This window comes from Protobothrops mucrosquamatus, unplaced genomic scaffold (genome assembly GCF_001527695.2).
Source record: "Protobothrops mucrosquamatus isolate PMUCROS unplaced genomic scaffold, P.Mucros_1.0 scaffold1482, whole genome shotgun sequence".
Lineage (NCBI taxonomy): Eukaryota > Metazoa > Chordata > Lepidosauria > Squamata > Viperidae > Protobothrops > Protobothrops mucrosquamatus.
The window spans coordinates 9,343-23,323 of NW_015387659.1; the positions used below are offsets into that span (position 1 = coordinate 9,343).

General features: G+C 35.0%; 1 protein-coding gene across 1 annotated transcript in view; it reads right to left on the bottom strand.

The window, feature by feature from the left end:
* Positions 1 to 6,225: 6,225 nt before the first annotated feature.
* Positions 6,226 to 13,981, bottom strand: part of ZBBX (zinc finger B-box domain containing) — a 37,196-nt gene continuing 29,440 nt past the window's right edge. The window contains exons 16-20 of the mRNA XM_015822160.2: positions 13,038 to 13,197; positions 10,795 to 10,947; positions 9,515 to 9,763; positions 7,680 to 7,800; positions 6,226 to 6,967 (exon numbers count right to left, since the gene is read on the bottom strand). Of these exons, the coding sequence (XP_015677646.2) occupies positions 6,895 to 6,967; positions 7,680 to 7,800; positions 9,515 to 9,763; positions 10,795 to 10,947; positions 13,038 to 13,197 (756 nt within the window). The 3' untranslated portion in view covers positions 6,226 to 6,894. The remainder of the gene's footprint in view (positions 6,968 to 7,679; positions 7,801 to 9,514; positions 9,764 to 10,794; positions 10,948 to 13,037; positions 13,198 to 13,981) is intronic.

Genomic DNA, 13,981 nt, shown 5'->3' on the forward strand with positions numbered 1-13,981 from the left:
GCTGTCTATGGAGATTCTCAGGCATTCAGGTCATGATTGTCCCAAAAGTGCTTTTCCAAAAGGCAGCTGGACTTTGTTTTTTCTTTGAAGACATTTTGTTTCTCATTCAAGAAGCTTCTTCAGTTCTGAACTCTGATTTCTGTTTGCTCATTTTCCAAGGAAGATGATGTAGCCAACTGGGCTCTGATAATATAGCCCAGACATGTCAAACACAAGGCCCGGGGGCCGGATGCGGCCTGCAAAGTGGTTTCATGTGGCCCGTGAAGCCATCCTGGAAACAGTGAGGGAATGGTCCCCGCTGCCTTGGCCCTCGCCCAGGCCGGCCGGGAGCCAATGTACAATTTTGTGGTGGCCATCTATGCTGAAATGCATTCAGTCTTAGCTCCACAAGGCTGTCTGGAAACAGCGAGGAACCAGCCCCTGCTGTGTTGGCCCCGCCCCGTGGATGCATGCTGGGGAGGTGTCACCCTTTGTGAGGAATGAAGAAATGGACCATGCCTTGGCGCTTGCCCCGGTCCCAACCCCTTCTGCCAAAGACCCTCAGATCTGTCCCACTCCTGCCCAGGCACCCACAGGCACCCTTGACGCGAACGATGTAGAGCTGGCCATGCCCACCCAGTAGGCCACACCCACTCCATCCACGCCTACCCAGTAGGCCGCACCCACCCTGGCCACACCCACCCAGCCCCCCGAGGGCAACCACAATGCTGATGCGGCCCTGAATGAAATTGAGTTTGACACCCCTGGTATAGCCCCTTAACCTCTAGCACTATCTTCATCAGTTAATACAACACACAAACTTCTTCCTTTATTACTTTCATTTTTGCAGGGAATGAGGCTAATCAGACTGCACTCCATTTTCCTAGAAGGGATAGCCCTTTATAGATAACTCTCATCCAGAGCTGAATCATTCTAATCATTTTTTTAGTATCACCCAGGCAGTACTGTGTTAAATATCACATTGAAATGATTAATTGATTGAAAGAATGAATGGGCAGAATTCATTCATTTTTATCTTCATCATTTTAATATTAGAAGTTTCCACGTTAATTCGTGTTTGTGTATATTATAGATGAATTTTATTTTATTGCAATTTGTTACATTGCTATCTATCTTGGGACATGTTATGTAGTTTAATAGAGTTCTGATGTGGTATTTCCTTCTGAAAAATGTTCAAGAATTATAGCTAACATATAACATGATGACCAGATTATTATCTGACATGCATTTTGCACCAATCTTGTCATTGTTGATTTGGTTCTAGTTTGCTTCAAAGCTCAATTCAGAGTACTGCTTATAATTATCAAACACTGGAAGAGCTTGATGATATGTCTCAAGAATTGTTTCTTCCCTTGTGAGAATGTCCAAATTTTGCATTCCTTGGCAAATTCTATGTCTAGTAGTCCATCAATGGGCCAACTTGCAGCTCCATTGGCAGTGGAGCCTGATTATATAATTTTTTCACTTGTTTTTTTAACACTTGTTAAGGCAATCTTATTTCCTGGAGATTCTGGTACTTAATGCTGTGCCCAGTTTGATTGTAGCAAGATCCAATCTGGGTTGATCCCAGGGACCAGAGGTTTAGTCTTCCGAGCTTTCGGATTCATGCTGAAGCCCATCCTCAGGGATCTTTTCTCTAGCAGAGTCCTAGAAGATGGGCTCCAGCATTAGTCCAAAAGCTCAGAAGAACCAAACCTCTGGTGCCAGTGACCGACCCAGATTGGATCCTGCAAACATTATCCTGATACATGTATATTGCCTTCATTTGCGAGTTTCATTGTAACTGAAGCTTTAATCTCTGCCTTGTGTTACATTTCCTTTTACTTTTGTTGTATATCCCTGCAAGCATAGAGTGGAATGGCCATTTATAAAATGTCAAATAAACAAATAAAGTACCTTAAATAACAAATGAAAATAAATATGTGATGTGACATAAAACTTTTACTGGAAAACTATCCAGATTTTACTCAGTCTTCCATTATCAACTTGATTAGAAACCTTTATGTTATTAAGGAGTTAAGGACTGGGGAAACATTAATTTGAGGAGGAAATATTCCTGTACACTGCTAGTGTCATTATTAAATTATTATATCCATACATTTACATCTCATATTGTTACTTGTGTTTATTTTAACAAGTAAATGCCTCATTATATGAAAGCCATCTTTTTTCTATGGGAAGCCCTTTCTCACATGTCTCAGTGAATTCAACTGCATTTTTTCTGGAAGGCAAGGCAAGAAGCACTTTACTAATTAGCATACTTAATTTCCACACATAGTTAATAGTTTTCTGCCATGTCTAATCAGAACAGAAAGTGGGTTTTATGATTACAAAGGAGTAAATATCATTCTGTGTGTTTTCAAACACTAAACAAAAACAAACTGTAACTATCCAAGCATTATCTAAATGGTCTCATTTCGATTCTTGGCAATAATAATCCATGCTATTTCAAAAAATTTGCTGTTTCAGGTAAATTTCAAAATGCCGTAAATCCTCTCATCTCCTAACTTCAGGAGAGGAAAAGATGGTCAATGATTAACAAGAAAACCTATAATATATGCAACCACTTCATTCATTATTATTTCACATTAATATAGCATAGCAAAGAAAACTAAACTGGTATTGGGGGAGGGGAAAAACAGGCATTACTAATGCAATGTTTTTCAATCTTGGCACCTTTAAGGTTTTTGGACTTTAATCCCCAGAATTCCTCTGCCAACATGCTGGCTGGGGAATTCTGGGAGTTGAAGTCTACACACTTTAAAGTTGTCAAGGTTGAAAAATACTATGCTAATGCCATCTTCAAAGATGTTTGTTCAAATTCCCAGTTTACGGCTTTTGAGCTACCCATTGTTTTTCTACTCGAGTACTCATTAGATCCAGTCAAGTACTCACTTTTTCAATAATAGCCAAAGTCAACTTGAGGAATAGGATGCCCAATTCAAGTCTCCTATCACATGCAGTCACCAAGTAGGCTTAAGGGTATCCCTAGAGAGATTCCTCCTGCATTATTGTTTTTTTCTTAAATGATTGAACATGTAAGCGTTAACACATCTATGGCTGCTACCCTATGCCAGAATTATTATTAAACTCAGTTTCTTATCTATGAGCTGAGACTCATACAATTGCTACCCTAGTTAATTTTGTTTTATAGCAAAATCCTTTAAATTAGATGGCCCATGGTGGTTCAATGGTTAGAATACAGTTAGAACAATTAACCAGTGGAACAATCTGCCTCCAGAAGCGGTGAATGCTCCAACACTGGAAGTTTTTAAGAAGAGACTGGACAGCCATTTTTCTGAAATGGTGTAGGGTTCCTGCCTGAGCAGGGGGTTGGACTCGATGACCTCCAAGGTCCCTTCCAACTTTATTATTAATTATTATTATTATTATTATTATTATTATTATTATTATCATTATCATCATCATCATCATCATCATCATCATCATCATCATCATCATCATTATTATTATTATTATTATTATTATTATTATTATTATTATTATTATTATTATTATTATTATTATTATTATTATTACTTCCAGGAGTTCAATCCTGACAAGCTGAAGATTGAATCAGCCTTCTTTTCTTTCAAGGTCAGTAAAATGAGACAGACTGTTGGAGGCAATATGCTGACTCTGTAAACTGCTTAGAGAGGGCTGTAAAATGCTATGAAGTGGTATATAGGTCTATTGCTATTAAGGTTGCTGCTTTCATTGCGCTCTTTGAATGCAGTATTGAAATCAAGGAAACATTTGGAATTAGGTATATTCCAGATATGTTGGACTATAACTTCAAGAATTCCAGAACTACAAATTCAATATAAAGGGAGGGCTTGGAGAAAGATATTCTAAACATACAATTTTCACCTTCACACCTTGTGTGATATTATAGTTTTCATCAGGATCTAATAATCTATTAATCCCTGACATAAATATTGTTCAAATGCTAATACTGCGCTATAATTGTGTGTAGAAGCTAACAATGTATGCCTGTTTATATAACAGATGATCAGTGCTAAGCAAGAGTAGGAAATATGGTATAAAATAAGGCTGAAGTAACTGGAGCAATACTAGGTAACCTTTCAAAGCAAACAATTTAGTAGGAACAGAGGAACTGATTGCGACAAGCATTAAGACCAACAATAAAAAGTATATCTTAAATATATTGAATCTGAAGCCAAACAAGGAAGTTAAGAGACATGCTGGGTATCTCAATAAAAATAACAACCCAGTGTGTTACAGCTGTAAAAAAAGAGTGGATTTCATGCAAGAAGGAATAAAAACAAACTGCCAATATATTAATGCAGTTATATAAATATCTAGTTTAAAATCAGATGGGGAATTATTTCACAAAGGCTACTGTAAAGCTGAAAAACATGCTGCAAAAGGACTAAACATAATTAGAGGGCTGTAATAATTATCTAAAGAGGATAGTTATTTAGAAAGTTTGGAAGGTTTAATATTTGAAACTTTTTGACTCGGAACAAAACAAAAGGAAGAAAAAACTCTTTATTGTTGTAAAAAAGTGTTATCCTCCTTTCTTATTTTATTTATTATTTTTATTTTATTATTAAATTTATATCCCGCCCTTCTCCTTGCGGACTCAGGGCATTATATTAGAATGTGAAGTTATTGAAGTAAAATGTCACATTATATTAGAATGTGAAGTTATTGAAGTAAAATATGAAAAAATATGAGACCAATATTTTTTTCTCAGTATAATACATAGGTACTTTATTAAATTCGCTGCCATCCTGTATGATGATGACCATGAATTTAAATAGCCATCAAGGGGAGTTATTTATGGAATTAGACAAATTTAAGGAAAACTTGATTATTAGTGTTTACTAAGTGGATATTTTGATGGCTGCATATAATAACTAGAATCAATGGCAGTATGGCCTAATTGAATTACCTAATTCTTACAGTGTACATAGCTGAAAAGGATTATCTCCCTTACATCCCACTTAAAGCTTCTAGTTTGCATCTGGCTGACTCTATAATACTAAGTACTGCACTACACAGGTCTTTGGCCTGATCCACAAGGAAATTTCTTCTGATGCTTAAATTTCATTCTCAAAGTGTGCATAGGTCTGAGGGATGTTTGTATAAGGAGCAATAATGAATTTCCAATGAAAGTGGACAAATACAGTAAAGCCAAGGAAACTAATCTGAGAAAGGTTAATACTATAAAAAAGGAGAAAAGCTATTTCCTGCAACCATTTCACAAAGTACTTGAGAGGGTTATTTGTTTTCATTTAAGTTCTGTAAACATTCTAATTGTATAATAAAAGTTGCTTTTTTATTGCAAGAGATAAACATTTGTCAATAGAAACTACATGTCAGACTGTGTGTGACACCAATGATTAATTTGTTTAATGATCCATCTAAATGAAGTCAGGCTCTAATGATAGGAATATAAGAAACCTGACAACAATAAGAGAGTTGAAGTTAGTAGTGATCTAAACAGTACAGCAAACCGCAAAAAGAATTATGTTAGTTTAAAAAAAGCACTTCCTAATTCTGTAGTAGGTATATAAAACCAGATCAGCAATTAATTTTTTACTTTTCATCCTAATGGCATTGTCAACAAAAACCTGCTTAAACAAAAAAAAGTGCAATTTAAGACACAATGGAGGTCTTATTTAACTTATTGAGTGAGGGTCTTGAGATAACATACATTACAAATCAGAGATGAGACAAAGAGCAATACACTTTAAAAAAGATTTGGAAGTTAAAATATGAGGGAGACTCTTAAGAGTGGATGAAGAAGGCTTCTTGATAGGCCACATTTTTGTAGGGATTTTAATCCATGAATTAGCCATTGTTCCATTAAAAAATTGAAAAATACATATGTATACATAGAACTGTGGAGGTTTGTTATTGTCTCATTTCATTAGTGGCAATGCTCAGCAAATTCTAGTTTCAGTAACTATAAAAATGCAGCAACTGAAACCACACAATGGTTGACCAATTAGCTGCTTGAATACCAGTAGCCTACACGTAGTGTGTAAAGACTAAACCCATCTGAAAATAAGAATCCACTTGTGTGCAGACTACTATTTCTTTGTAGTTTATGACTTTAAAAACCTATTGTATTACTTCCCATATAGTAAAGTGTAGTTGTCACAAATAAATGCTTAATCAGCAATAATAAAAAAGTCAGGTTATGTGAGAAGACATATAGATATCTTAGATATATAGTTATTATGGGTAGTCCTCGGCTTACAACCACAAAAAAGTTCATTTCTTATGTAATTTTTGAAAGCTCCAGAGACCATGAGAGCATGCCCCATTTTTGCATGGCCTTTACATTCTTCAAAAATCATGCGAGAACGGGCTGTGATTTCAAGAATAGCTGTTGAGTGTCGGTGGACACTGGCATGTCACCCAAAATGTCATGATATGACACCTTTGACACATGTGTCATAGGTTCTGCCAGTGTCTTCAAAATAAGCAGAACTATGGCAAATCCTGAACTTCCCTAAGAGAAGTACTCATAATGTCCTTTCCTTTGTGGATATTCAGGCAAGCTACAATCATTAGTCAAGAGGTTACCAGTTCTGTTTGGAGCACTTGGTCACTCATCCTTACACTGAGTTTTGAGGAACTAGAAAGTTATATAAACAACTTTTCTGGATGAACCTGACTCCTTGCTTCATTGGTACACATACGACAAATATGAATTAAATTCTCTTACAGAAAAAGACAGGAGTTTTGATGTAAGAAAAGCCCAGATATATTTTTCTTCATTTATCTTTTAGTATCAATGTGTATTTAATTTATTTATTTACTTCCTCATGAGTTTAGTTGATCCACCATACATGGGGCAAGCATTTTGGATTGGTTAGAAAGCTGAAATAGATGGTCATCTGAGGTTGGATTCTTTTTTCATTGCAATTCTATCACCTGTTGTCTGTCCATCTGGTCCTCTTCATCATCTGTATAATGTTCGTCACAGAGACTAAAAAATAAAAAAGAAATTATAAATTTCATTTTTCTAAATAGGTGAATATCTTCTGTTGGGCAGTTATGTAGGAACACTTGGATCTTATCAAGAGAACTTGAAATATTTCATCTTGCCACTGGAAAAACATGTGGTCTACACTATGTATAAAGATCAGTAGACAACAGTTCTAGCAAATGATCTTTGTTTGCTCCCTCTTTTGAATGGTAGTTCAGAACATTAATTACAATTCCATGAATTTGGATTTTAAAAAGAGCAACCAGAAATCATTGCAAATAACCAGCTGAAAGGTTCCACTGATATCACAGTAGTTGCAGCAGCTGGTGGAAGAGGCTAAACTGGATAACATAGATAGGGAGTAGGAGAAAAATGAAAAAATATCATTGCAGACTTCTTACTTGAGGGAAGATCTCATTATTATTAGAAACAGAGAAAGTCTAATGCTTTCAAGCCATGTATAATTGAACATTTTTCAAATGAGCTAATAACTGGGAAGCAAATTATATTAGCAAATAATTAGGAAAAATACAGTAACCTACATGAGGGCAGCATGCTTCTAACAATCAGAAAGAACTGCACTGTTTACAGAAAATTATTCAAAGAAATGTAAGGAATATTTTATATGAGAAAATTGCCTTTATTCACAAAGGTTTATTGAGATATCCAGAGAGGTGTTCTCAAAGCTTAATAAAAGTCAAGATTAACTAACCTTACAGCATCACCTTGACTATAGTCTTTTGTTTCATGGTTGTTATGCAAATCCCGATATGTGATTTTTGAATGTCTGCTGAAGTCTCCACAGTTTAAACCATTGAGATTTTCCCACGAATCTGAAATGTTCAATGTATTTTTTTAAATTACAGGCAACAGAAATTCTTAGATGTCTGAAGTACAAAGCATAAGGAAGTACAACTAGCCCTGACAATGTGTATCTTACATACAAAGTATCTTACATACTTTTGAAAAAGAAGAAAATACTCTTGTCCAAAATATTGCTGAAAACTCTTCAGTGTAATATAGAGCTCTACTTATTTAATTGACTCTGCTATAAACTTGTGGAACTATCACACAATGCCAGGTCAGACTTACAATGCTCTACTGGAAGCAACAGCATTAATTAATGAAAAGGAAACATACCATATCACACATGATTTCTACCAAAGCATTCAACACTTCTTACATTCTCTCAATCTGCCATATTAATTAACAGGGAAGCTAATTAAATAGGAAATGTTGCTGGGCTATTGGTAAGGATTTCATATTCTGAAGGCTATTGGAGATACACCCAACTTGATGCAAAGTAGTCTATATTTCTTTTTGATTTAGACATTGACAATGTTGTGAATAAATGAATTGCTCAAAACATCATGTCTTAGGGTTTTCAATTCTACTGAAAATTTAAAATCTAAATTATGTGCTTGTAACATTTACTGTTACAGGGCTGAGTGGTTATAGCAGTTAAGATGCTGGGCTTGTTGACCGGAAGGTTGTCAGTTCAAGACCCAAGTACCATATGATGGGGTGAGCTTACATTCTTGCCCTAGCTCCTGCCAACCTAGCAGTTCAAAAGCATGCCAATGTAAGTACATAAAAGGTACCAATTTGGTGGGAAAGTAACAGCGTTCCATGAGCCTCAATTTATAGTCATGCCAGCAACATGACCACAGAAGTCTCTTTAGACAACGCTGGCTTCCTCAGCTAGTAAACAGAGATGAGCACCACCCTCTAGAGTCAGATGGGAGAAGCATTTCCCTTTTACTTTTTTAACATCTACTGCAGTTTGACTTCCTAATAAATAAATACAATTTCTGTTTGTTGAAAGTAATTCATACAGGAGACAGGAACTGAAAGCTAGGATTCCGAACAATGAATACATATTATATAAATTTATTTCTTTGCTTGCTAATCCATGCTTCCTCACTTCTTTCCACTCCAACCCATTTCATTAATCACAAACTTTTCTTTCTGCTCCATGCTCCTCTAAACCTTTGACAAGTAGCCTTCCCATAGATGATTTCCTCTGCTCTTCAATATCCTTATATGAGTTAGGTGACTTTGGTTCTCTATTCCCAGTCCTCCTGTGTCAGGGAAAGAAAATGGGGCTCGCCATATGACCTAACCCATTAAAAAAAATCTACTATAATAGCCAATCTTTTTATACCCAAATATCCATCAATAGCTTTCCAATCCAACCTTTTTCCTTCAAAATCACTGTTCTTTTTTTTAAAACAATAAAAAAGGGAACATGATCCCTAGGACAAATTCATTCGAACTGAACTATAATTTGATCAATAAGGCTTTGTGTTTATATCCAAAGGAATATTAGAAATAGACAGTGCAGAGGGATGCTACACGTTGACTACCTATTTATGTCTTCCATTCTTTATCTAAGGGCAGAATAAATAAAATTGTCTACATTTCAGTTTATGAATGTAATTACGAAAATGTACACACACACAAATGTGCAAAAAACACACACCCTATAAGGTTACTGTCAAAATTACATTGTTTTACTAAGAAAGTTTAATGAATGGGCATAATTACCTGAAATACTCTTTAATTCATGGTCTAAATCTGTTAGGGTTTGTTGACTAGTGTAATACTCTAAAAAAGGATCATCGTTCTCAGTGACATCTATGCCTGAAATTTCTGAAATTTCAAAAGCAGCTTTTGATAAAAATTGTGTATTCAAATATTTGGATGCTGTTTCAATGACTGAAGATGGGCGAGGATGGTGTTTAGCAGTTCTGCAAAGGGGAATATTTGCAGAGAAAGGTCTTGAGGAAGCATTATCTGAAATAAAAGAAGAGAAATATATCTGTTTTGAGCATTGCATTGGGAGAACTAGTATGTTTGGGAATAAAGCATCATATTCTGGATCATGATTGTCTAAGGCAGTGTTTCTCAATCTTGGCAGCTTGAAGATATATAGAAGGTGGAGTCCACACATCTTCAAGGAGACAAGGCTGAGAAATATTGGTTTAAAGTAACAATAAACACAGTGAAAAATTACGATTTCTTATTATATATTTTTCCTTCCATGATAAACAGTTATAACATTTCAACTATAACTGATATTAGAAAATGTACATGGGACATGATTGTTGTAATGTGGATTGTATGCTTTTTTCCAGGGTACAGAGTTTCATTCCTTTTTTAATTTTCCAGTCTCTCCTCCACAGTAATTAATCTGAATTCTGTAGTTATTAACCTACTATTTAGTTATACAGTACTTCTGCAAACCTTTATGAGACTGCTAGTACTATTCCTCTTTTTTCTGAATAAGACATTCTGTCTGCATGAAGATCAAAACCTTGAGGATGGGTTTGCTATTAGTATACTCTATTTTATCATTTCATAAGTCCTGAATAACAAAGAAGGAAAAATATTGCTGCTTCTTTCCTGATTCACGAATGAGCTACTTGATTATATAGTAAGCCAGACAAATAAAACATTTATTAAACCCTAGCTCTACACATGCTATTTCAAGCAGAAGGCCAGAAAGGGGAATGAGTTTGCAGAAATGCAATTATGGAGATTACTATTTCAGGATTTTTTTAAAAAGACAATGCAGCAGCAGTTCTATTACCACCAAAATAGTTTTTTGGGAAATACGTGCATCATATGTCAGTACATAAAAAATCTCAACTGCTGGATTTAATTCTTCACACTACATCTAACATCAGTCAATAAGTAAAATAATGTTCAATGAATTGAAATATTGAAATACTGATTTTCATTTGCTGGCTATAGTGTTGGGAAGGAGTTATGCGGGGAGGTAAATTACTGCTGTCAGTACCCAATTAGTTTTGGAAAGCACTCACCTATGGATAAGTTTGATTGAGAAAGTTGAGTACGTGGATTTTGCTTTCCCAGCCTACTTAATGGTCTACCAAGCTCACTGTTCATTATTTCTTGTACTACAGATTCATCAGCACATTCTCCCAGACTCAAGTGCCTTGTCCACTGTTCAGGTCCTGAAGATGAAAATATAGATCCAATTAAGACAATCAGACGTTTTATATTAAGCATTTTTATACTGGTCAACATTTATCCTTTCTCAAAACTTGAACAATATACTGATAGAATTCTGTCTCTCTTTCTTCATCTTGAATTTTCAATAGCAACCTGACCCGTAGAAATTAAGCAGGTGAAGATTTTTCAGTTGCTTACTTCCTACCCAACTGCTGTTAAAAGCATGCAAGCAGTAAATCTGTAGTCTATACTGTGAGAAAACAAAGATGGGAAACGTATGTACCAAACAACTGAAAAAAAAATTGGTTAGAAGACCAAGCTTGCATTAATTAAATCATTCATCTAGATATTCAAGTTGATTAATTGGTAGCAGCCAGTTTAAATTGGCAAGGGCAAATTTTAATAAAACAAACTATTAAAGGCAATGTCTTGATACAGCATCATTTTCTTTCTGTAATAAACACTGAAAAAAGGAAAAGTGAAAAGCGTCATAGGCTTATCAAATTAAACACAGACTTACATCCATCATTTTGTCTAAAAAACCATAATGAGCTGTTGCTAATATGGAGATCTAATTAAAAATAATCAATGTATAGATACATTACATAGTAAAAATAGGCAGATCAAATAAAAGTTCTCATCAACTCATAGACACAAAATAAAGTGAATGCAAATATTTAATTACTTTCTATTTAGCACAATTAGTAAGAGAAAAATCCAATCAGACTTATTCTGAATTCAAACCCATGATTTGAATTTCTCTCTGCCTATTTGTTTTATTTTTTTCTGGCCATTGAACAATTCATTCTGAAGTTAGGTAGCTTTCTAGAACAATAGGGCATTAGTACATGGAACTACAACAAGCAGCAAGGATTGACAGAGTTAACAAAAAGCCTTTATGGTTAGCAATTCATATGCTATGCTATGCTACGTTAGTTCTGTACCTCTCCCTGAATGAAACTAAAGTGTAAGTAATAGTGTCCACATAGGACTCTATTTACTTTGGCCTGAAGTGGGGAACTATCTATTAGGGCAATAAGTAACATAGATAGATAAGCCTTCCATATGAAAGGGAAACATAGTTTCTGTTCAGACTTTCACACGTGCCATTAAAATGTCCATTGTACACCCAATGGCAATCATGTTCAGTTCTTCCAATTGTTAATAATTCTAATTGCCATTGCAACCAGGAGACTGTCTTCTCTTTGGTAACCATTTTTCAGAGACCTCTAAGATTACAAAATTCTTATAGATAGCTATAGATATTAGAAAATACCTGGACCCTCCATCGTGCTATTAAATGTTAACTGCTAATTCCTTTATGATTTTCTTGTTTTTTTAAAAAATATATTTTTACAGTTATTTTATTGTATGCTTGTCTTTTATTGTGTTTCACCTTGAGTTGAAAAGGAATTTCAGTGAAAGCTCTTGAGACTTGAGCTGACACTGTCTTGCTGTCATACTGTGTCACCAACTGGAACCTTTGAAAGACCTTTAATTCATAGCCTTTCCTCTGGACAGATTTGGTGGAAAGTAAACTTGACCCCAGCTGCAACCTCAAGATGATAAACATTCCAAGGTTAAAACCCCAACGATCTCAGAAAATGAACTCAAAACGTTTACTTTACCAGCCGACAAAAGTAAAATGGAAAAGTGTTTTAAGACAATATGTAGCTTTTTTCATTAATGACTAGGTTGTTTATTAAGCAATTGAGTTATCTCTACATGATTAATTAATGATTACCCAAAGAGCTCTCTTGATAAAGAGGCAATCGTTCCATCAACCATCACTTGAATAAAAAAAAAATCAAATGGTTACATAATTATATTTCCCACTAATAAGTGTAATGTGATATTGCTTAGAAGTTACATATGGCATAAGAGAATGCCAGCTTTTTAAAATGGTGCAATATTTTTGTGTGTCTTTTAGGTATAACATTTGTACAAATTGAAGCCAAAATTGCTTGTGCATAATGCTACGGTTCTGATGAGCACACAGACAAAAATGTTTAATTTAAAAATGGAAGTGAAACCATCATTGCCTGAAGATGTTCTGAATAAGCAGAAAAGAAATGTTCTTATGGATGACTACCTGGAAATGAAATGATATTCTTTGGAGACTCTCGGGCCTTGCATGGTGAAGGGATGGATTCCATCTTAAGTTGTCGACAATTTGTACCCATTGTAAAAAATTCCTCAAGTCCTTGATATGGGTTACAAACAGGTTTCTCTCTTAGGGCTACCCGTGACAACTAGAAAGACCAAAAAAAAAAAAAAGACTAGAAAAACAACACTAAGTGCTGTTTTAAATTTTTCCACATGAACTCATGCACTGAACAATCCATTTAAAGCATCTAAAATCCAGAGTAACTTGATGTAAGCAGAATAGTTAGGGCTATCATCATTTACTGTCTCTCCTTAAGGCTCCAAGTAAGCAATGAAATTATAGCTTGGGTTTTGCTGATGGTATTGAGTCTTTTTTTGGGGGGGAGGAGGGATTTCCCAAAAGTACCAGGACGATCTGCTGACCACCTTGCCCAACAGAGAAAATAGAATATTAGGAAACCAATGTTAAGTATAATGCATTCAGTAGGAATATAGTAGTGATACTGCTGCCCTGTCTTGCCTACTCAGAATTAGGTTTCTTACATTTGGTGGAATTTGTTCCTAGATTGCCAAATATTAATCAAATATTTTTGCAGTCAATTCTTGTTTTACTAAACTTTCATTAAGCTCCATCTCTACATAAACCAGTAATCATGCAGGCATGATTATATTTAAATATAAATAACTATATTTATAGTATTTATTTAATACTATGACCTGAATTAAAATTCTGAAGTTGTTCCACATGTATTATTTTGGGCTTCTTCACACAGCATAGGAAATGTAAGCGGATTTGCATATACTGAAATATGCTCGGTTCCACAGAAATAAAATGATGTATAAAATAAAATACAAATTTTAAAGGCATACAGAAATGGGATGTCATAGCTATAGTACAGCTAAAAAACCAAAATAAATGTAGATGCTGCT